We start from the raw sequence: 26,223 nt of genomic DNA, 5'->3' as shown, positions 1-26,223 counted from the left end.
AGTTGCAGGATCAGCGAGCGAGAGTTGGGACATTGTTGCTCCTGAGAGAAGGGTCGGTGCCAGAATGATTTGTATTTTCGATGTGTTAATGGCGTGATGTTTTAGCACAGCTAAATGTGCGATTCCGTTGACATTTCATTATTGATATATTTATAGTTGCATTACTGTAAATAAAAGGATTTGGGTACATTTTTATCGGATTGGGTTAGTTACAGTCACAGCTGGATCCCAATGTTTCGCATTATGTTACATACAATTGTTTAAGGGAACCAGCGAATTCTAGCAGGAAAACATATTGTAAAATGCTATTTACGGATTTCGACCAATCAGAAAATACTTCTATAAATAGCACCAATCAGAACACTCTTCTACTAGTCAGTATCCAGAGATTGACGAGGTTACATCGGAGGTAGGTAAATCTATTTGGTTATTTAACACTTGTCAGCTTTGGAAGGGAAAGAAGCTCAGGTATTTAAATGAAATATATTTCTAGGGTCTTGATCTTCTATCATAGTTGGTACTTTGGGATTAAGCGTTGCATTAAGTTTAAGGGTCACGACAATAGAAACTTGATACCTGGAAATATTCTGAATGTTTAAACATTGCTTTTTCAGGTCACGACACATCAGGATCCTTAGCTTATTATTGTATTAATGTACATGTTACACAAAATGGTAGCAATGCATTTTGGTAGTCACTACCAAAATTCGGCCGAGTTTTGGCAGCGACAAAATGCCTTGCAAGGGTACATATGTGTTAAGGATCATGGAATGCAACGTATTTTGGTAGTTTTCTCTACATCAGGGGCTATGCTCATTTTTACATTACGCACAAAAGAGAGAGATAAAAAGAGAGAATGTCTCCTATAAAAATGGTGGGGGAGTTCCCCTTCCGAGATATAGTTTTCGTATGACAACAACCAAAATGTAGATTTCTTGGCGTGTGAAAAGGGCCTCAGAGAACGCTTTCTGTGCAGTAACATTGTATTGTTTCGTTGTTTTAATGTGCTAGTGTTGTCGGAGGGATAGTCCACCGAGACATATACATATATAAATACGAATGATTTTCTCTAAATATCTATCGCAAATTTTGGCTTTTTTCTTCATTTGCATACAACGTTTCATGAGAATACCTGCGGAGGATGGGCTCCAAAAGTTGTTCGTTATCTAACTTGAGCAGTTCTTATCCAATGTTCACCAAACTTGGTCAGAATGTTAACATCTCGGGCAAATTCGATAGTCTCATCAGTTCTGGGGTTACGCCTCTTTAATTGCTCAAAATTGCATGTGTCATAGCGTCCGCTCTTGAACTTAAGCAGTTCTTATCCAATATCCACCAAACTTGGTCAGTATGCTGATTTGCATTATATCTCGGCCAATATCGATAACTAGTCAGATCTTCTCAGTAGCACTGGAGTTATGCCCCTCGAATAACTCAAAATTGCGAATATTGACAGTTTCCGCTCTCTTACTTGAACAGTTTTTTGTATGATACCGTTTTGCGTTAGATGTGTATATATTCAACGCATTTTGGTACTACATTTTTATAAAATACCAAATTGCGTTGAGTGTAACGCATTTTGGTAGTGACTACCAAAACTCGGCCAAATTTGGAAGTCACTACCAAAATGCGTTGCTGCCATTTTCAGGTGTAACAGAGCTACCTTAGAATTTTGATGGATAGACCCATCATTAAGTTGAGACCTAGATGTAGTATAGACGAGACATACTGGTAATACCTATTGAACGATAGATCGAGCTGCCATTTTTTGCTGAAGTACAGCCAAGGCATCGCGGGCATACCTTCATGGTTGTTGAATGCGATACGCTATTACATTTATGAGCTGGACATCAAATAATCAGTAGGGCAAATATATTTAATTTAGTTGCAGCTTTTATTAAGAAGAGTTAGGCAGAACACCCCTACGATAGTACTCGCAATTTATTGATACAAAGATACCATCTGACTGGAACTTCAACAAAAAGTTTACGATATTGAGTAATTTGCCTGATCCTTGAAAATATTTAGCTTACTATCTAAATAATTTGAAAATCATTGTTGAACTAATAATTAAGTAGCATGGTACGAAAACTAGAAATGTTGATTTATAACATTTGTCTTCGTCTGTTTAAATATCCCAATATCGATCAAATGCACGTTTCAATATTTTGATAAACTCTTTCATTTGGTATTACATGGTATCTATTTTTTGTATGTTGTATTTCAACCGTTATAGATTTATAATCTCTTTGAACAGAACTAATTTTACAATCTCTCTGAATAGAATTATCATTGTTAGTGCCAAATAGCAAATAGTTATTGAAAACATAAACTTAATTTGTTGAGTATTTTATGTTAGTGTTTGAATAAATTATTATGAATATGATAAAATATGATAAAACTTGATTGGAAGACAATGCATTTTATCTATTTAAAATAACGATACAATTTTGTCCATTGTTCCTCCAGTGTACTATCTCAATAATTCGCAATTCATTTGGAATTGATACAAAGGAACATTATATCCTACTTTAGAAGAAGCACTGCAAATCATATATGAAAGAAACATTAAGTCAGGTTTAGAATAATTTACATTACATTTGTAATATGCGTATCAAAGGAAACGACATGCTGAGTGAATTTTAAATAATCATCATGAAAGCTCTTGTACTCATGCTCGTTACGGAAAAAATTGAACCATAAATATGTACCTAAACTGATTTCTGGTGAGTTTTTTTATCTTTGATTATATTCTATCTTTGAATAAATTCTAAATTACGTAATTATTGTTTTGGTTAGTAAAAAAAAGTTTATGCAATTTAACTTACGTAATGAAAAACTTAACTGTACTGTTTTATCCAGTATAATAGAAATCATACAACAAATTCTATAAAAATAGTTTTATAATCATATAACCAATGTTCACTGACTTTATGGAATAAAAGAGTATTTAAGTTAGATATCTCAATATCAACAACTTACGCGTTTAAGTATATATTTATTTCATTGAAATATTAATTTCGTTTGCTAGATACGCTAAAATCGAACCACTTACTGAAAAGACTCAATTATCAACGGACAGAAATCTTGGAGACGTGATACTGGTACATGTACTAAATAGAAGTGAAATTACAATCTCTGTGAAGAAATCATTGAAGTTATACAGGGCAACAAATGACTTGAAAAATAATATAAAAGAAAATCACAACAACAAAAATGTATATCAAAGAAAACATTTTGTTATAATGAATATAATTTATAGGAGAGTTGAAAATACTGACCATACTGGTAGAGACATGATTGTGATGACACGTTAAGAAATGTTTTCTTTGCTTTATTTTCTATATCTGAAATTTCGCGGGATTTATGATAAGAGGCTTGTTCAAAAAGATATTCTATAATTGAATATTTCATGCAAGCATTTAAGAAAAATGTTGCGACTGCTTTACGAATGGAGGGTGCACTGGACGAAATACTCGAACTAGTTGCGGCAGGTAGCGCGGCTGAAGGTACTTTTAATAGCAAAAGTGATGTTGACGTTATGCTTGTTTGGAAATGTTTACACTGTTTTGAGCTTAGCTGCATTGATACATACAAACGGCAAAGGAAAGGTATATTTACTGCAGACAGAGTAAATGCTTCTCCTGGATATTCGCTTTTGTTAGGGTATAACTCGTCGTTTCCCAATGTTACTGACAATAAGATCAGAAATGTGAATTTGCAAACATGTGGTGAATTCCAAAAACCAGTTTCAAATAAATTATTCAGAAAAATGTTGAAAAGATATATGAAGAAATTTCTTCGTAAACTCTTTAGAGATACGTTTTTGGAAAAGCCGGTACAACAATTGCTAAAATCTGGACCAGCAATTAACATTGAAGATCCCTTGCGGGAACTTTCTCGGTTTATGTCAATTGATGTAGTTTTTGCAATACCATACGAAGACAGAACTCTTCTAAAGTCTTGGGTGGAACGAAAAAGGCCTAACGGATGGCCCTCGCAAGAACTGATTTCAAAAATTTCAAAAATGCCTGGTCATTTGGTGCCTGTCGGACGGAAGGGCAGTCAGCTTGAGGAATACGAATGGAGAATTTGCTACACATTTGCGGAGAGACAATTAATGCGTTCTCCGAATGAAGTGCAGCTGATGTTGTATCAGAGTATCAAAGTTCAGTGCAAAAATAACGTCAAATGTGTGTCATCTTATATAATAAAAAACTTGATTCTATGGCTAGCAGAAGCATTGCCACAACATTTCTTTCAAGAAAAGAATTATTTCGCTCTTGAATATGCCACAATGGCGACCTTAGTATGGTGTGTAAAGAACGACACACTTCCAAGCTACATGATTCCAGAAAGAAACTTAATTGCGGATAAACTTACAGAAAATGAAAAACAAACTATTTTAAAGCAGTTAAATGAATATTTATCAGAATGTTATTATGGTCCATTTTTTGCGTCTTTGATGAAAACTGAAAGCACTATATTGACCAATGAACTTCTGAAATTTTGTCAAAATTTGAGAGAAAGTGAAAGGGTAAACTTTTCAGAACAGTACCAGAGGAAGACAAATGAAACTCGTTTAAATTGAATAATTCTGTTTTAAGATTTAGCCGTATTTTAAAAAGCCCAGCCTTCATGCTTCTCATCTATTCGTTTAGGCTATGCCACACGACTGGGTCACGTGAGCACCGTGAGCAACTTCCATATATTGTTGTTCAATTTCTTGCTGATTGTATAAAAGTATACACAAAGAAATTTGCAAGGAATAAGTTACAAAGGATATATGATCACATTACTTCACGGTTGTATGGTTGTATGAACAATATCACAATGTGGATTAGGAGGAAAGTGCCAGTAACTGTAAACGAAGTAAGTTTGGCGGTAGTTTTATTTTGGCTACATATTACAACGATCTGAGATTTATACAGACATACAGGGGTATTTTTCAGGTCAATTATTCTAGCTGTGATGTAACGTATGTTACAAGAAAATAAACATAGAATTGCAGACATACTTGTTGATCAAGAAAATATGACCGACCGACCACATATCTTGCATCACCATGCACGTTTAAATCTTATCCAAACTTGTTTACTTTCCTACTGACATCTAGTGTCTCCATTTCGGGACATTTCATCATTTTCTAAATGTGTGAATCTCTATAGCTGCTACACATTTGTTCCGAAACATTGAAATGTCGGTTTAAGATAAGTGTCATCATTTTATTTTGTCTGTGTTTCTGCACATTTTATCATTATTTTTCTGAGAACTTTCCTTTTTCAAAAAGGATATGCTTTGTTGGCACTGCATTGTTAAATTGTTTACTTCTGGGGTTAAGTAAAATTTATATGGTTGTACTACAAAGATGTTTAATATATCAAGTTATGGAATACAGGATCAGTCATAGATAGATCTATGTTTTATATCTAACATATTTTGCCCTTTATTATATCAATAGCTGTTTGGAGTATATTCAAGCCCATATTACTTTGTCGTTCGATGTCTGAAAACTTTGGAAATGCGGATTCGTCTTTTTTATCAATTTGTACTATAGGGGTCACTAAACTTACTTAGTAATTATAAGTCTATAGTTTAACCTTTGACTTTGTGATATTATGTAGATGAATGCATTTATTATCTTGAAGGTTGAGTAATAATCATGAACATAGAAACTTTTGAATACAGTGAGGTACGTTTGTGTATTGTGTTGATTTCAACTTAGTCTATATTTTCTGCAGTATTTCACATTCATTGGTATCATGAGTGTTATAGATTCTCTTGTTTAATTTTCCATTAAGCTGAATCAAGGGTAGAGCCTCATTTGTGAGTCAAGTTTTCCCAGAGTTCTACGATACTCATAACCTCCACAACCCCTAAGTTGTAAAAGTATTGACGGTTTTGTTCGAGGGCGAGAAAGTAAATCCTACGCCAAAATTATGAATACAAATGTTAACAATTACCTTTGTCATCGTTTTTTTGTGTGTGTGTTTTTGTTTTGTTTTTTTGAATGGCGTCTGTTTTTTTAGGGAAGTAAATGGGTAATAAAACAGCTGTGTCTTATCACTGGCGCCAGACCAGAAAGAAAATGCATCTGTACATGTTATACCCTACCCCTAGGTATTCTATAAGAACCATGGTCATGAACGGGAAAATATACTAACCCGTTTCAATTGTAAATTTCTCAACTTAAACGCGCAGTTCGGTGAATGGGTACCTAGTATATTGAACAAGCGATAATTTATCTTCCATCTTGCACCAGTCACATTGTCTCAATATTCCATATTGCTGAGATTATCAACATATTTTATGCTTTCGTCAACGCTACAGAAAAAAACTTGCTTGACCTTCCCTAATGAACATCCGGTCTAGAGGTCACGGGAGTGTGCACATGTTTGGCGAAATGTAAACAAACAAAAACAGAATTTAAAAAAATCACATTTTTACAATAATAAACCCGAAATGATGAATGAAATTCATCTTGTACATGATCTTCAATTTGAAATCGTACATTGGTCTGCATCTGTTCTGTTTATTTTATTCATTTTGCACAATTATGCTGCATTTTCACATTTTAGCGAACACGTGTAGTAAAATGACGATTGACATACATTTTCACATTAGCCAATCAGAATGGTTTTGAAATCTAGAACGGAACTTCACCAGGGAAGTTCAAGCAAGTTTTTTGTGTAACGTTGAAATAACTATAAACTACGCATTGTTTTTCTAAGATAAAATGTATTGAAGAAATGTGACCGGTACAATGGAAGATAAATTACCACTTGTTTGATATCAATAATACACATCTACCGAACTGCGTGATTTAGGTATGAAATGCGCGATTGAAACGGGTTAGTATATTTTCCCCTTCATGACCATGGTTCTTATAGAATACCTAGGGGTAGGGTATAACATGTACAGAGGCATTTTCTTTCTGGTCTTGCGTCAGTGTGTCTAATATCCTGTCTGTACCATATTGCAGTAAATATGAGCGTAAGATAACTATAAACATTTAAAATTGTTTGTTTAAATTACATACTACAGTAAATGTTTACTAGCATACTAGAAAGTCCGTCACACCTTTTTCATTAAATGTTCAAGTCGTACAAGTAGTTATATTTAGTTTCGTATAATTAGCAGTGTTATGATAATTTCACCTAACTACCAGCAATGTGAATGATGTCTTGACCACTTCAGTTTGCTTTGATAGTTTGCAGGAAAAAAAACGATGATAAAATACCAGTGCACAGTGAATAAAGTAAAGTTAAACATTTCATTAACGTCTCGTCACATGTACAGCATGTGAAAAATCATCATAAAACAGATAAAAGTACAACTGCCTTTCTTAACAAAAATATAATAGAGGGGTAAGATTAACTGTCTGACTTCAGAAATTAATATTTATATGAACTGTTTCACTATGGCAACAATTATTTCACATTAGAACTGCCAAAATGGTATGAAGAAAAGCTTTGTAACCTACATTAAGACTTATAAAAGTTCATACAAATAAACGAACATAGTCTTATAATATTTGGATTAAAAGGGTCATAATGCCTGAAGACATAATTTTTTTAACATAAACTATACTACCTTCTTGTTAAATCTTACTTTTCATTACTATTTTTACATATATATCAAAGGTTTGTCCGTCTATTACTGCATCTATTATTTCCGATTATTCCCCATTATGATGCCGACTGTTCAAGTTTATATGAGATATCAAACTATGTGATTATGCATATTCTCCCTTTATAAAGCTGCTCCGTATATATTTTTGAAATAATATTAAAAGCATTGTGGAAATTCAAATAATTTTCAGTTAATACATTTATAAAACATTGTATACAGTGTTCTAGTTTCGTACAAATGAACAATTTGTGAAAGAATATAAGGAGGACAGTATCTGTTGCATTAACATATCGTATGTTATACTAATAAATTAGGTTTTCCCTTCATGTTATTCCATTAGACTTGGACATGTTAAATATTTTTGTTTTGGTTGTTATGATCTTGAACGCCAAACATATTCAGCACCAGTAAATCATATTTTTGGAAACCGTCAATTAAAGTTCCAGCCAAGTTAATTAAATACGTAGACAGTATTACTATCCATGTTAGTTACCAGTTTTTGCATAAAGTTTCTCCCTCCAGCCTTGTCAAAATGTTTTCAACAGCCGAAATATCTTCTACAATTCAGGTGCGTAGCTGCCTGTACGCAGATACGCAGCTGCGTTGTAAAAATCTGGCAAGCAGACACAATTTAACTAGCTAATTTATTTGGTTGCGACAAGAAGTCTATATTATAGCCCGAGTTTGATATGAACATGTAGCGAACAAGTTCCTTATCTAGGCATTATGTGTATAGCAAACTGATTTATATAATTAGTTGATTTAACGTGCATTGAAATTCACCAATTATAACACTTTAGGTACAGTTTTGCAATTGAGTTCATTACCCTACTATGTGATTGCTTACTTTGTAATAATCATGACCATGAATATTACAATCATGCGCCGTCTATGACTACGGTTTAACGAGGCAAATTTCTATAATAAAATAATAGTGAAATGTCAAAAATTGATCAAATGTTGGTTGGGAAAAAGGCAAGCCTAAAAGCTTTTGAATAGGACTTTTGTATAACACTGCAGACGTAATTTGTCACACATAATAATTATTACGTTATTTTCAGATAACATAAATATATCTTGTAATTGTACATAAATGTATGAAATTAACAATTATTCCATGGTCACAACATTGTAGAAATTAAAATGTAATAGAAACTCAAATAATTAAACCCAGTTAAACACTATTACGTATTGAGCAGATCTGACACCGGTACAAATCATACGAGTTTGCAGTATCTGACAACCAATTCACAGTGAGATAGATATGTTCTTTCTTTATAATTTGTGATTACAAAATTTTCGATGGCCTGATAGGTATCTAAATTATATGTATTGTATTTCAGAACATCTTAAACAACATTCTAAATAAAATATCAAATCAAAAGTTCAGTGTCATACTTGTTTTTAGATGCCGTTGAAACATATCAACAATCACGCTACGTTTTTAATATTTTTTATGATTTAGTATCGTTGAGTACAATGTCTACCCTACGCTAATGTTAAAGCCTGAAGTTTTCGTACTTAAGCACTTCGCTATTGTGATCTCGCGCTTCGCCATCATGATTTCGCATCTTACGCTTTTCCATCATGAGATCTCAGAGCGAACACACGATGGCGAAGCGCAAAGTTGCTAATTTTCGCGATCTCGCTCTTCGCCATCGCTATCTCGCGCTTCGCATATCGCGAGAGAAGTGATGCATGAAGGGCAAGCGCGAGATCACGATGGCAAAACGACGAAATGATTATAAAGGTAGAAACATTTTGTAAAATACTGTTTTGGAAAAAAAGATAAGGGAAATACCTATAACGAAGCTGACGTTATGTCGACGTCGCTGACCTTTGTCGGAATTCTTTCCTTATGTATGGTATCAGTTTCAGATTTGGTACATTTGTGTCAGTATTATCAAACTTAGCATCACTTTGTTGATTAGTTTAGTATTCAGTTTGGAGTTATGGCAAAATCCTTGTATCAACTATCGTATATATAATCGAATCATAATGATATTTTGAAACTGTGTCACTACTGAGGTTTTGTTCTGAAATAATACTTGCATATAAAATTGTTACATACATATTGTATATATAACATGGATCGCTAAACCACAGATTGTACGTGCAACTTTACGCACATACCTAATAAAATAAAACATCTTATGTAAATAAATAAGAAAGAATAATGTTTTCGTGCAATGTTTTGCTTCAAATACATGTACACCCTTAAATGCACCATTTGCCGTTCTCACATTGATAATTAATCAATGGGAAGATACTCCGACTCCGCCCCATCCCCATTACCTCTGCGTACTATAAAATGCCCTAGTTACGCGCCTGCAATTATTGCCTGTTATTAGATTTGTATCGAGAAATATGCACGAGTTCTGCAGCGGAAATATCGCGCGACTTTAGGGGCGCAATATTATTTCGCGAAAGAACGAGTTGATACTAAGTAATCTAAATTTATGTTAATGTTTTACATCTACACTAAAAAATATTATATAAATGATACAAATTTATTATTAAGCCTGAGTGAAGTTGAAAATATTGTTACTGATAATTGCTGGTCCACTTTAAACGATACTTAATTAAATCTTTATAACACAACAATGTATCCAAAACATCGTCCCACAGAGTTAAGCTACGAAAGCGACATCGGCATAAATGATGCTGATCCTGTGGTCCAAACTTCTTTCACACGCACCTACGACCTTTGGACTGAGTGGCCGACACCATAGCCACAGGTGGCAGTAACGTACCTAGGATACAGTATGGGTCCCTGAGCTACTACAATTATAATGTTTTCTGAGGAAAAAATGACAAAAAGCCATTTTGAAAAAAAAATTTGCTCCTGTGACAATGAGCCGTGAGAAAGGTGATCAACAACAGTTTGACATGTGCATTGCTTCCAGGTCCGTATTTTTTTTTCAAAACAATATTTCCTTATCAATGATTGACCGCCTTTTCGGCAAAAGATTAATCTTTCAGAAAAACCTTACTTCAAAACCCAGTTCCAAACCGTTTACGCAAGTAGTGAATATTATGATGGTTTTGAGACATCTGACCCCATTTGACCTTTTGACCCTCGGTCCAAACTAACCAATGCCGGACAATTTGAAATCCACAGGTTTAAACCCAACAATTAACCCAACCCTAAACTTATAATACTAACTCGCGAAGCTGAAACCTTCGAGGTCTTTGACCCAGTCAGACCTACAGTCTTCGGTTGCACTCAGTACACTTGTACCCTCAAAATCTAACGACACCGGTGTCATTTTCTTTAACAAGTTTATCAATCAATATCGTTTGTGAGCTCAATGTAAAGCGACACCGATGTCGTTCTATTGATATTTACTTTCATTCATAAAGTTAACCGATATGTTTACATTTGTAGTACAATTCGTTTAAACTTCCTTGTGATCGATTTACGTTTTACAGGTGATTTAATATAAATGTCATAGGTAAATCAAGTGCATTTTTTAAAAATGATAATGTGGGAAACCACAAATTCAACCAATCAAAAGCCTGCCATTTTTCTGCCAAGTGGCAGCAATGTGACAATGTCTGCCAACTTGGCAAACTTTTGGCAAAACTTTGGCAAAACTTTGGCAGATTATATTATATTATATTTATTAATAAAATGTAACTTATTTGATCTTATTTTCAATTAGTAAGTATATTATTAGGGTACACATAGTAATTAAAACTTTAATTAAACTTTTAATTAAGCTTTTAATTAACCCTTTAATTCAAAAGTCTGCTTCTACCAGAGGATATAGGTTCATCCGATATGTAGAATCTAATGTAACTACCTATCAAAAGCATAAATGTTAATTCTGTAGATGCTGAATCCTCATACGGGTGAATATCAAACATTGTTCCTTGTTTTAGATAAATTTTAATTTTTTCTTATACGTAGATATTAACCGATCAGTGTCAAAGTCCTCAGCTGCCTCAGCTGTTATATTTACATTATCAAATATATCAAATAAAACATCATCCTGAGGCCTATCATTCCGCCACCTAAATATAAAATGTGATATTGGGCTTTTAGTCGGTTTATACGGTTCACCCGGAGAGCTCGCACCCTTTAATAAAATCTTAATATCTATTATATAAGTTCCGGTTTTTCTGACTATAAACACACCACTCAAAAGCATATCTAGTACATCTATTTTATATTGTTGGTTTATGCTTATAAAATCTTTATAATCTAAGATAATTCCAGGTCTTATTTCAAATATATTTAAATAGTTCAGATCGGCCATATTTTTATATGTTGAATGTATCCAGGCACCACGACGGTCGAAATACTTTTTCATTTGTATGTAATCAAAAGTATGATTATAATAGTATTCAAAGAGAAACGCTTCATGTCTCACTTCCTCTACCCTTTTTTCTATTTTTCTGTCTTTCTTTTTAAGTTTAAGAATTATTTCAGCTAAATCATCAACTCGTTTTGTTGTAGCAACTTCAGAAGCAGATAAATTGTCAACAACACCTTTTGTTCTAGCTAATTGTGTTTCTTGTTTTAAGAAAACATTTTTTACCTTTGTAATTTCTTCAGCATTAGTGGTAATTTCTTCAACATTAGCGGTTATTGCTTTAGTATTAGCAGTAATTACTTGGGTATTAGCAGTGATTGATTCTCCTTGTTTATCTGATATTTTAACTACAGAGTCCAAATCATTTATTATTTTTTTAATTTGATCATTAATTATCTTAATTGCTTCTTCTTGTTTAGCTGATATTTCAACTACAGAGTCCAAATCATTTATTATTTTTTTAATTTGATCATTAATTATCTTAATTGCTTCTTCTTGTTTAGCTGATATTTCAACTACAGAGTCCAAATCATTTATTATTTTTTTAATTTGATTTTTTTGTAATATTACTTAATTCTGCATACTTTAAATTGTGACGGTTGTCAACAATACTAATCCAATTTCGAATTTGTTTTTTAAAGTCATCTATTTTAGAATTAATTTCTTTTTTAAGGTTATCTAATGCTGTATCATGATCATCACCTCTTTGTGAAGCTGCCTTTTCCAATTCAGATTTATGTTCTGCAAATTTATTTGAAAATGTATCGAGTAAATCTTGATTCCCTTTTGCCATTTCAGTATTTAGTTTATTTATTTCTGTTCTGATTTCTAACTGATACATATTTTGTAACTTTTTCTCAGCTTCAATAATCTTGTCTTTTAGTTCTTCATGTTTAATCATACTATCTTTTAATTCTTGAACTTGAGTGAATAAAATGTTTAAATTAACTCGAAATACTTCTTTTATGTTGTCATCTGTCAAATCAGATTTCTCTTCAAGTTCTTTAATAGAATCAACCATAGCTTTCATTTCTTCTTCAATTTTACCTTGTAATTGATTAATTAATAATGAATTCTTTTTAAAATCTTTTGTTAATTCTTCAATATTCTTTACTTCTGCTTCTAGTGTTTGTTTTATACTTTTGATGTCTTCAAGTTTATAGTCATCTATTACACTTTGAATTTTTTTATACACAAACCGTCTTGGAACTGCATCGTTGGGTTTATCTGGATTTCCTAGGTTGATTATTTCATTACCTCCCATATCTAATGCTCTGTTCATTGTGTTATCAAGTTCCTTATTTCTGTGAAGATACGATTCCGTTTCCTTTTTAAGCTTTTTGAATTGTTTTTTAGTAGCATAATCACTTAAATCAATATCAAATTTAACTTTACTTATACTGTCAGGTTGATTAATTTGTTTTACATCATTAAAAACTCCCATTATATAATTATTATATATTACCAGTAAAGTTTTTTCTTAAAAACTTCCTTGGTTTGTCAATATATAAGAAATCATATTTTTGATTTGTTGCAGTAGCAAAAGTATCACGATCTATATTTTGTTCATCACAAATCCTATTATTTTCCATTTTACCTGGACTTTCAAATAAAATATAATGTGAACAGTTAATTCGAATATCTTTTGGTGTTTTATAGTAAGACTGACTTAAATAAATAACACAACAGTTTTTGTGGCGTCCTTGAATAAAGTATTTTGTTATTTCATTTTGAACTTTTTTATCTTCACATACAAAATCATCAAATATTACTACTTTTTGTTTTTCTGATTCAAGATTCTCACAAGGTTCAATTTGGTCGGGATCAGCTGAATATTCAAGTATTTCATTTGGATCTACTTTAATTTTTTTTGCAATTTCATTTAAGTGATTTATTAAATCTTGATATTTAGATTGTTCTAAGTTTTTAGCATACAAGTATAATTTATCATAATATATAAGAGGTTTTCGAAGTATATGCATTAGTGTATTTGTTTTTCCAGATCCTGACGATCCACATATTAACATTCTAAAACATGAATCTGGCATAAAAGGATAAAATTGTTTAAAGTTATTGGATTTATCATTTTTTGTATCATAATTTGGAATTTCCATTTATATAATATTACATTATTTTACATTATTTTACAATATCTTACATTATCTTACATTATTTTACATTATTTTACATTATCTTACATTATTATATAAATGCAATCAAAACTTAATGAAATGATAATAAGAAAAAAATTAGTTGGGCAAAAGATGAGAGATCTTAGAGAAGAAATAATGAGAGAAAAAATAAGAAAAGCTACAAATCGGGAAATGTATACTGAAATTTATAAACCAATTACTGAAAAAATAGAAAGTCAAAAAGAACAATTATCAAGTCAGTTAAAAGCATTACCTGGAATAAAACAACAATTAGCGTTATTAGGTGATGAAATGAAAGACATACAAACATACCAGGGTGTACCACAGCTATTCCAAGAACCGTCAATTACATGGTCTCCTGAAGATGTGGCGAGGGAATATAAAAAATACAGGGAAATAAACAAAGAACCTACTGAAAAAGAAATTAAAAAAGTACTGAAAGATTATGAAAGAGAACAAGCTTTAAAATCGGCTTCACCAATAGATTGGGGAGATGAATCTGTTGGACGGGTTTCTCAAGATGAACTTAAAAGATTAGAAGATTATGGAAGAAAACAGATGGGAATAACTGAAACAACTGATGATACAACTAAAGATACAATTGAAGAATCAGAAGAACTGGAAGCAAGACCGAAAGAAAAAAAAATACCTACAGTAGATTTAGATGCTGTTCTGGATAATAATGTTTTAGAAGAATATGGATATTACAAACTGTCTGAAATGTTTGGCTTTTTTACTGCAGATGAATCTGATCCAGATAAAATAAGTAAAGACGATCTTAAAGCTACAATAGATAAGGTTACTGGAGATATTAAAAAATTAAATGGTTTAATAACTGGCAAATCAAATGCAAAAGATCCAAATAAGCAAGAAGAAGCAAAAAAATTAAAACATGCCCAAGACGAATTATTAAAGTACAAAGACCGGTTAAAGCATATTCATGATATGGCTTCTACATATAAACAAGATGGAAAAGGAATAAAACATCATAACCCATATAAAGTTTTACCAAATGGACAATACGGTAATTTAATTATTAACTTAAATAAACTTTATGGTCAAAATAAGTTAATTGCTAAGGATAGAATAACTGGAAAAGAAGTAATTAACACTAAAGTAGATGATGATTTAATTGATTTAATTAATAAAAGATATAACAATAATAAAAAGCATTCAATTTATTCTAGAAAAATATTTAAAGAATTAACAGAAAAGTCAGGATTACCTATCAATAAAAGATCTATGAAATTTAAAAAAGTAATTAGAGGTGAAGGTTATGACGTTTGTCCATGTAATCCAGAAGAATTGGTTAATGACTTGGAGTTAATTTGTGGTTCAATTGATGCTGGAAATAATAATGAAGAACTAAAAAATGAAGGTATTAGAATAATTGATGAACTATTAAAAATGAAAACATTGTTACCAGAACAACATGAAATGTTATATAAAAATTATTTTTCTTGAATTTAAACTTTAGTTAAAGTTTTAAAACTTTAGTTTTTAATTATATATAAATGGAACAAAAAATAGTATTAAGTTCTGAAACAGTTAAAGATAATAACAAAAATACTCCGAGTGATTTTACAATCAGATTTAGTCGTTCTTTAATTTTAGATAAAAATAAAACTTATGTTGTTGGTTTGGATAGTATTAACACTATGACCTATTCTTGACATAATATTAGTGATGAATATGGCAATAAAAGAATTCGTTATAATAATGGTAAGGATTGGAAAGATATTATATTTACAAATGGTTCTTACAGTTACACTGATATTAATAATTACATAAGGGAAACATTAATAAGTAATGATGATTATGAATTTGATAAATCAGAAATTGCTCCAATAAGTTTGGAATTTGATTTAAGTAGTTTTAAGATTTTGATTTCAATTACAGATAATTTTAAGTTGGATTTGGAAATATCAAATTTTCATACATTGCTTGGATTTGAGAAAAAAAAATTAGACAAAACTGAATGGGGAACTAAAACACCAAATATAACTAACTCTGTGGATACAATTTACATTCATTGTGATCTTATTGATAATTCACTTGTTGATGGCAATTTCAGTGATATTATCTATGCTTTAAGTACTGCAGATTTAACAAGAGCTTATCCATTTACAAAAGAACCACAAAGAGTTGGATATTCTGAAATTAATAAATATATTATAAATTCAATAAGAATATATATTACAGATGTATTTGGTAGAATAATTAATTTTAATGAGGTTGAAACAAGTTTTACATTAATATTAAAAGAAATTAATTAAAACTAAAGTTTTAAAACTTTTATTATGAAATTATAAATTTTAGTTTTATATAATGTACAAAAAAGTTTATGACAAAAATAAAGGAATATTTATTTATGTTGATGCTCACACAGGAGAAGAAATCATACACGGAACAGGTATCTTTGACACTTTAACGAAATTGCTTTCAAGTTCAGCCGCATCTTCAATTAGCACAGCTGGAAAAAAAGCTTTGGAAACAGCAGGAAAAGCAGCACTTGAAAGTGGAACAAAAAAGGTTGGCACAGAAGTTGGAAATTTAGCTGCAGCTAAAATTGTTGAAAAACTTAAAAAGAAACCTGCTCCAGCAGTTGGTAATTTAATTGCCAAGGAATTACAAGAAAAGAATAATAAAAATAATAATAAAAATAATAATAAAAATAATGATAATGAGGAGGATATTCATATGAGAATAAATAGAATATTGTCAGGATCTGGGACTTTAGCTCGTGCTGGAACTTCAGCTCAACAAAAACGTATTAACAGATTAATTTATAAAAAATAAAGTTTTAACTTTAATAAAAAATAAAATAATATATAATATATACATGTTTAGAACAAAAGAATATTGTGAAAGATATGAATTAACTCCTATTCAATTAGATACAGCTTTAATATCTGTCCTGGGAAATAATGTTAAACAACAAAAAAACGGATATCACTTTACAATTAATGATAGAAGTTCATATTTTGATTGGTTTAATGCTTATTTTGAAGTAAGTTTTAAAGTAAATAAACTTGCTAATGGTAATAATTATGGTGCTGATGGAGATGATAATCAAATTGCTTTAATTAATAATGCAGCTTCATTAATTGATCAGTTAGTGGTTAAACAAAATGGAAAAATTGTTTATGATTGTAATAATTTATACAAAGTAATAAATGTAAAGAGTTTGGTTGAACTATCTGAAGATTATGCAAAATCAACTGGAACAAATGAATATATTTATTTAGATACTACTGCTGTTGCTGAAAGTAGGAATGACCAAGCTGGATATAATAGTGGTTTCGCTATTAGAAAGAAATTAATCCAAGGTGGTGCTGAGGTAAACACTAAAATTCCATTAAATAATTATTCATTTTTTCAGGGTTTAGAAACTAATATTTTACCTCCAAGTCAAATTCAAATAACACTACAGCTGACAGATGATGATGAATTAATTTTTAGAGCTAATGCTGTTGATGCTGGTAGAGTAATTGTAACAAAATTAATTCTATGGGTTCCACGTTTAATTTTCAATGAATTTGGGTTTGATCTAATTACTACTGAAAGATTTAAAAAAGCAAGATGGTCATACCTTAGGGAAATGGTGACACAATCAACTGATACACAACAAACTAATATAACCTTTAGAATAACGGCTGGTGTAATAAAACCACAACATGTATTTGTTTATTTACAACGACCTGATAAAAGTAATTCACAAGAACATAATCCACATTTATTAGATACATTTAAAATTAATGCAGCAAATGAAAATTGCATTTTGAGCTCCTGTCGTCTTGAAATCGGTAATGGTGTTTTTTATCCAGAAACAGAATATACAAGTATATCAAGAATATATGATGATGTAATTAATTATTATTATAAACAAAATAATAAGACTACTGGAAGTCTTTTAAATAGATCAAATTTTTATGAATATTTTGGATTTATTCATTTTAACTTGGAATATAAAAAGGAAGTAACTACAGATGACCCTAAGCATATTACATTAACAGCTAAATTAAATATTCCACCAGCAGCTAATATTCGTGTTTACGCAATTGTATTATATGAGGAAACAGTTGAAATAAATACTATTGGAAATGAACTTGTTATTGTTTAAATAAAATAAATATAAATTAAAATAAATATAAAGTATATAATGTCATCAAATTATATTGAATATAAAATTAACCTTACAGATGGACAAAAGAAAAATTTAGCACAAGCTTATAATAATAGAATTCCGCATACTTTTAGATTAAAACATGAACAATTACATGGAAACTTCCCTTTACTATTAACAAAAACACAAATTAATCAAATTAAAAAAGCTGTTGCAAATAAGAAGGGATTAGAAATTACAATTTCAAAGAAACAAATGTCCAGTCAAGGTCAAAATGGTGGATTTTTAGGAGCTTTGGCTGGTTTGTTAGGAAAAACAATTCTTCCAATGGCAGCAAAAATAGCTCCAAAAATATTAGCCCCTCTAGGCATTGGCGCTTTGTCTGGGCTAGCCAGTACCGGTGTTAGTAAAATACTTGGAAATGGTATGATTTCAGTAGCTAATGATAAGAGAAATATGATATCACCATATCTTACACCTAATCAAAGAAAGCAACTAGTAGGATCTGGAGTGATTAAATTAACACAAAAACAAAAACAAGACGGTGGGTTTTTAGGTATGTTGGCTGCTAGTCTAGGAATACCTTTGATTACATCTTTGTTAAGTGGGAAAGGATTACAGATTGATTCACAACGGAGACCTTACAGACGAATTCCTATAGTAAAAAAAAAATAAAATTTATAAACAAACCTATTTCTAACTTTGAAATTGAACAATGGGTAAAACAATTAAAAATTAAAAACTTTAGGGGTGTGTTTAGTAGAAATAATTTATTAAAATTAAAAGAAAAGGACGAGTGTGGAATTATAAATTTGGACGACTCTGTTGGTCCTGGAACACATTGGGTTTGTTATGTAAATAACATGTATTTCGACCCATTTGGACTTCCTCCACCAAAAGAAGTAATTAAGTATATACCAAATGTAAAATACAACAATGTTCAATATCAAGACAAAACAAGTATGCTTTGTGGATATTATTGTTTATTTTTCATTAAAATGTTACAAGATAAAGTACCGTTGTATGATTTATTGTATAAAACACTAAAAATTCATAATCAAAGAGTAAATGAACAAACTATTATAAATTATTTTAATAAAAAAGGGCATTCATTTAACTGGAATAATTAATATAATGGGAATATTCAATAATATAAATGAAAAAGTAAATAAAATAGAAAAACAAATAGAAAGGCAATTAATAAAAAAACCTCCATTGTTTTTAACAAGTTATACCCAAGATACCGATGGTGGATTATTTCAATGGAAAACTGTAAATGCTAGTCCTGGTTTAGTTCAGGGTGGTAATATTGTGGCAATTAAACAAAATTGCATCTTAATTATTCTTGTTGATGCAATTAAATTAGATAAAGGAGAAGCTAAATTACAAATAAAAAATAAAGAAAGTGTAATTCTTCAAAGTTATCATGTAAAAAATAATAGAAAAAATGAATCTATTTCTATTAATTATGCAAATGAATTTAAAATGGATGATGCTTTTTATATTAATTCTTTAAACGTTATGAATATTCAGTTAACAATTTATGGTTCTATAATTTAAGTTTTAATTTAAGAATAAGCTAATGTATCAATACCATTATCAAGAATATATCTTTTATCATCATAACATGATAAAGATGTTTTATTTATAACATAACTGGAAAGATTGTGTTTATTAGAACGAATAACTTTAAAGGTGTGATTACTTTGGGTTGAATTAAACAAAGTATCTTTATAATTTTTATGAACTATTGTTTTCTTAACAAGTTTTTTAATTCCTTTACATTTTTTAACATTAACTTCGTTTTCTAATAAATATGAATACATTTTACTTCTTAATCCGACAAATTCAACAATTACTACACCGGCAGCTTCATCTTTAAATTTTCCAATTACTTTTTTATTATTATCGAAATAAAATTTTGAGTTGTTATCGTAATCACTATTATCAAATAAATCTTTGTCCTTATAAAAGTCTTTATACGCATCTTTGGTTTTAATTTCATAACATAATGAATCAGTGTCAGTAAACAATAATTTACAATTACTCTCGTACTTTTCCTTAATGTAATTATAATGAAAACCATACATTAAATATTTTGATAAATCTAGAATGCACATTCCAACATAACAAGGTCTGTTTAATAACAAACTTTCTTTTATTCTATGAATACCAAAAAGGTTAGAGTTAAACATCGTTGAACTAACAAATGAAGGTTTGGCTATGTATTTTAATAAAATATTTTCATCATGAGTTAATTTAATATTAACCCTCTTGCGTAAATTCTCCATCGTCTTACCGAATACAGAGTTGTTCATTAACTTAAAAAAGTCCTTTTCAAATGAATTTTTTGCTTTAGATCTTTTTTGAGTATTAAAATCAATATACTTTTTTAACCAAGGACTTTCGTCAAAAGTTAATATTTTATGTATTTTTGTTACTTTTAACCCTAATTGTGTATATACTTCAAGATTTTTATAATGAACTACATAATTTTGTTTTTTCATTAAAGTTGGAACTAACTTCTTTACATTACTTTTTCCTATTTCAAATTCTGTTTTAATATTTTTACTATAATCAGAAAGCCATTGATCTGGTATAATAATTTTTTCAGGAGCTAAAGGATAATCATTGTGGGTTTTATGTAATTCTTTTGGATATTCAAGATCACATTCAACTATAAAGTTAGTTTTACCTTTTGCAATTAATTTCTTAAATTGTTTTTCGGATATAAATTTAAAGTTTCCAGAGGGTAAAGGTTGACACATAGCCCAACCGTAAAGGTTATTGGCGTCGAGGTACATAATGTATTTGCTTACTTCTTTTGAATTATAATCTTTCATATATTTATTGTTTGCTTTACTGTATCTGTTTGAAATATAACTTATTCCTCCTCTCAGTCCCTTTTCAATAAAAAGATACATATCAATATCAGTTATTAAATCTAACTTAATTCCAGTCATTTTTAACATTGCATCCCAAGCTAAACCATGACTACTAAAATAATGACAAGGATCTAATTTGTAGTACTCTAAACATAGTTTTCTAAAATTTTCAAATACATCAGCTAAAAGTAATACGTCAGTTTTTAAATATAGATCATGATATTCTCCCATTGTTTTTATTTTAAATTTATGCCAAACATTTTTAGCATGTTCATATTCGTTGTCAGAAATATTAGTTTCATTTAAAATTGAATAAAACTCTTCTTTTGAAGGTAATTCTGTTTCTTTGAATTTTTTAAATGAATCCATGTAATCATACGGATAAACACCTTTTGTTTTTAATAATTCAACATTTTCACAATCAAATTCTTGAGATAAATATTTAAATTCTGGAATATTTTTTACTAGGTTATCCAATGATTGAGACATAAATTGGAATGAATCAATAAAGATCAAGTCAGAAATCATAAATGCCATATATCTTTCCATATTGTTAGGAATAACATTAATTTCTTTTTTGAATTTTCCTATTTGTTGCATAATAAAATGACCGTCATAACCTCTTAAATTATGAAAAATAACAGGAATTTTATGTGTTAGTTTAAAATTAATATTACATTCTGAGTGAGCACTTCCTCTGAATTTTCCTGTTATATGACAATGATCTCTTACTTTGATTGAATCTTCTATATATTCTTTTTCACAGATATGACAAAACTTTTGTTTTTTAAATTCGGTTGAATCATTTTTAGACATTCTTAGTTCTTTGTTAAAATGTTCTTTAAATATTTCTTTACAATATTCCTCTTCCTCAAGCATTTTTTCAATAAACTTATAAACTGCATTAGGACCTCTATAAATCTGGGTTGGTTTAGTATATTTATCGTCATAACAACAAACAACTTTATAGCCGTAACCACAATCTATATGATTTTGATATGGTTCAGTAAATGAAGATTCAGTTGATGGTAAAGCAGTTAAAACTTTTTTAGTTATTGATTCAAAATCAGCATAAATTACAAAAGGTACTGCTAAACCTTTATGATAATTTTTAAATTGTACTTTACTTCCCTCTTTTGGCATTTTTACGCCTTGGATACCATTAATAGCTAAACAATTTGGTATGTGTTCATTTAATATTCTTTCTTGTGAAAAATGTTGCAGACAGCTTTTACAAAAATGTTTTTTATTTGCATGTTTTGTTTTGTTAAACATTAATCTATTAAAGTCTTTTATCCAAACATAATGTTGGACTACAGTTCTTGGGGTTTACAGTCATCGTCAGTTATTTTATCAGTTATTTTATCATTTATTTTATCATTTATTTTATCATTAGTAATTAATAACATGTCACAGTGTTCTTCGTATTGATATTTTGATATGTACAATGGATAAATACTATTTTCTTCATATCCAAATATATTAAATGATATTTCATTTAAAACTTCTATTTTAGGTATTTGATTTAATGTAACAGGAAATTTAATTCCAGTATAATCAAGATCGTTTATATGTTTTTTATAATTTGAAACTCTTTCAGAATGTTTTGTTACAGGAAATTTGTAAGCTAAATGACACCATCTAAAACATTCGTTATCATCATTCTTTATATTTATTAATCCTTTCATTGGATGTTGTAATGGTTTTGGTAATTCTAAATAACTTGAAGCAGCCAATGGACTATACTTATATCTATTTATATAATGAGCATCAACTGACTCTATTCTCCAACCACTTCCTTCAGAAATCCAATTACCAATTCTATTTATTATTTCATCAAAAGCTTGATGTAAAGTTTTTTTTTATTTCGTTTGTGTTAATAATTTCTAAAGCCTTTGATTGAAAATAAGCTGATTTATATATTGTATCAGTTTTATCCATTTTTGCAAAAGTTATTTTTAAAACAACGTTTATTTTTATACCTTTTAAAGTTTTAAGTTCAGATTTAAGTATTTCATAAGAGTCGTTTATAGTTAAATATAATTGATTCTTTGGATCTTGTCTATATGTAATTTTAATTTCAAATTTCTTATAATATTGTTTTGTAGATCTCTCGATTTCCATCTATATATTATATTTAGAAAAAAAAAATCACTAAGGAAAAAAGGATTAAAAAAATAATTAAAAAAATAATTAAAAAAATAATAAAATAAATAAAGTTTTAAATTATCTTTAAGATGAATTAAAATATTTAAATTTATATCTTTTTCCGCTGGTTTTTGATATTCCACTTTTAACTTGGTTTTTTCCTTTGCAGCACATTGTTATTAACCCTGAATTAATATTAAGGTCTTTGGATGCTGCATAAGTGCTTTTATATGTTTTTTCTTCATTAGTGTCACAATCGGTTGCAATAACTTTTTTAGGATTGTTTCGAATATTATTTGGTCTGGGACAATCACATAATCTTTCAGCATTTTCTTCTTCAGTTAATAGACAACCGCAGTTCCATTCAAATAAATTATTTTTTAAAAGATAAGGATCTATAACATTTTGTAATTTATCAATGACATGATTTTTATATTCATCGCTAACTATTTGATTAAGTTTTGATTTAATAACATTTCTTCTTTTAAGAACTTTCTTATATGAATTTTTGTCTGGATTCATTATTTCTCCTAAAGTGCTAGATAATTTTGGTATAATCATTCTATCTACCTTTCTATTAACCATCTATATATAATATACTTATAGAAAAAAATCTCTAAAAACGCATGTAAAATTTAATACAGCTCTTCTTCTTTTTTACTTTTATATCCGTTAAGTTTAAATTCCTTCATGTGCATTTCAAGAGGTGTTGAATATTTTTTTTCTTTCTGCATTTCTAATAGTATTGTAAAAATATCCTGAATAACTTTATTTGGATCTTCTTTATTTACTTTTCCAATCCGTGCTTTTGTTATAAGTTGTTTTATTTTGTGATGATGTGATTTTAAAATAAATTTCTTGTCGTCAAGTTTTAGTCTGTTAGTAAATATGGTAATTACTGATGGAACAGCACCAGCAACTGCTACAAATATAGGAATAGCTGGAACAAGTGCTAATGCAGCTGAACAACCAAAAACACCTGCTGTAATATATAACCCAGTACTTACTCTTCCACAAAATTTATAACTTTTTCTGTAAGCAGCAGCTAGTTTAGTTAAGTGAATAATTAATTGATCTATTGTTTCTATTCCATTATTATTAGAAATTAGATTTTTATTGCTCATTTATATAATTAAACTTTTTATTTCTAAATTAAATTTGTTCAAGATCGCTAAACGGAACCCAACTATTAAATTTTTCATTGTAACCTTTCCATTTTACTAAAGCTTGTTTTTTCTTATAGTCTCGTCTAATAACTTTTTCTATTCTAAAACTTCTTGTGTAGTAGGTAAAAGTTCTTGTTCATAAAATGAACCTTGAACTATTTCATTATTTAAATCTTTATAGTGTATGTTCTGGGATTTGTATTATTAATTTTATAAATTATAAATATTTCCTTGTCCAGTTTGGTGTATATCCTTTTTCAAAATGTCTTTTAAGTTTACTTAAGCGAACTCGATCACCAATTTTAAATTTTGCTTTACTCTTTGGTATCTTTAAATCACCATATAAATTAAAGTAAACAGTACCTTTATTTAAGTTTTTACTAGCTTCGGTTGGTGTCATTTTTATACTAGAATGTTTTGTTTTGTTATATTTATCAACCATGTCCTGCAAATTATCTAAATAAGTATAAGTATTATTTGCTGTAAAATATTTCCACATTATTCTTTTTAAACTTCTATTAAATCTTTCTATTACTACAGCCTTTCCTTCATTAAATGTATGGTACATATTAATCTTATTTTTATTCAAAAATGATTCAAACTTTTTATTATAAAATTCTTTTCCTTCATCTACCCATAAATTTACTGGTAATCGTCCTTCAGGAATTATTTTTTCAAATGCTTCAGTAACAGATTCTCCAGTTTTATTCTTTAATGGAATAACCCAAGCATATTTACTAAATATATCAATAACGGTTAATAAGTACTTTACTCCTTTATTATATTTTGAAAAAGCTTGCATGTCAACTAAATCAGCTGACCAAGTATCATCAGTATCATTAACAATCACTCTTCGTTTCCTAAATTTTCTTTTAATTGGTTTGTGTAATTCTTTTGCTAATTCATCGCTCCATGTGATTCCGGGGGTATACTCTACCCCCTTTTCCCGTTTTTTGACTTTTGTTTTTGTCCCAACCCAAGTGTGTATTTCGTTTTAATTATAGGTTTCACAACTAAATGTTTTGCAATCTTTTCTCCAAATGTTTTTGATTTAGTTTTATTTAAATTGGAAAGCATTTGCTTATCACATGTACCCTTTTTTACATCGCTGTCATAGCAAAAATCATGGTCCATACATACTGCATCCAGTTCATTGACAGGGGGTCCATTATCTAGGGGATTTCCTGGCCCACAATAATTATATCCTGGAAGTGTTAAACCTTTCTTAGGTAATAAAGGTAACATTGCTTTGTGAATATCTAAATTACCTCCTGTACTTTTAACAAACTTTGATTTCATCTTTCCACAAGATGAACAGGTAGCTTTTATCATTTTTCTCCCGTTTTTTGTTGTAACATAATGAGGATTTATATTATCAGTAAATTTTCTTTCTTTCAAACAATATATTTTATTCTGTAAACTCATCTATATCATATGTATTTAAAACTTTTAATTGGGTTTAAACCCTGTGGATTTTAAATTGTCCGGCATTGGTCAGTTCGGACCGAGGGTCAAAAGGTCAAATGGGGTCAGATGTCTCAAAACCATCATAATATTCACTACTTACGCATCACGGGCGAGTAACGGAGTACGAAACGATAGTGATTTCTCCACCCGAATAAATCCCACACATTTTTCGCACCGAAGTCTCCCCCCTAAAACAAATCGAGTACACCATGTCAGTTAAAAATAGCACTACAAGCAGTCAGAATAGGCTAAATGTAAACTAACAAGACTAAAAATAAGGTTCAAATCTACTTAATAACTTACCAGTTGTTATTTATTTGAATTTGG

The 26,223-nt window shown here is 29.7% G+C and overlaps 1 protein-coding gene across 1 annotated transcript; it reads left to right on the top strand.

Moving 5' to 3' along the window:
- Positions 1 to 2,531: 2,531 nt before the first annotated feature.
- LOC128546204 (uncharacterized) lies at positions 2,532 to 9,774 on the top strand. The gene is made up of 2 exons (XM_053547551.1): positions 2,532 to 2,726; positions 3,032 to 9,774. The coding sequence occupies exon 2, from the start codon at positions 3,413 to 3,415 to the stop codon at positions 4,589 to 4,591; it is 1,179 nt and encodes a 392-aa protein (XP_053403526.1). The 5' UTR covers positions 2,532 to 2,726; positions 3,032 to 3,412; the 3' UTR covers positions 4,592 to 9,774.
- The last annotated feature ends 16,449 nt before the right edge of the window (positions 9,775 to 26,223 follow it).

This window comes from Mercenaria mercenaria, chromosome 7 (genome assembly GCF_021730395.1).
Source record: "Mercenaria mercenaria strain notata chromosome 7, MADL_Memer_1, whole genome shotgun sequence".
Lineage (NCBI taxonomy): Eukaryota > Metazoa > Mollusca > Bivalvia > Venerida > Veneridae > Mercenaria > Mercenaria mercenaria.
Note: the sequence above shows the minus strand (reverse complement) of the source record. Positions and strands in the feature narration are given on the sequence as shown.

What these genes read in the sequence shown, in the direction of transcription:
- LOC128546204 (XM_053547551.1), top strand. Translation starts at nt 3,413, where the DNA reads ATGCAAGCATTTAAGAAAAATGTTGCGACTGCTTTACGAATGGAGGGT.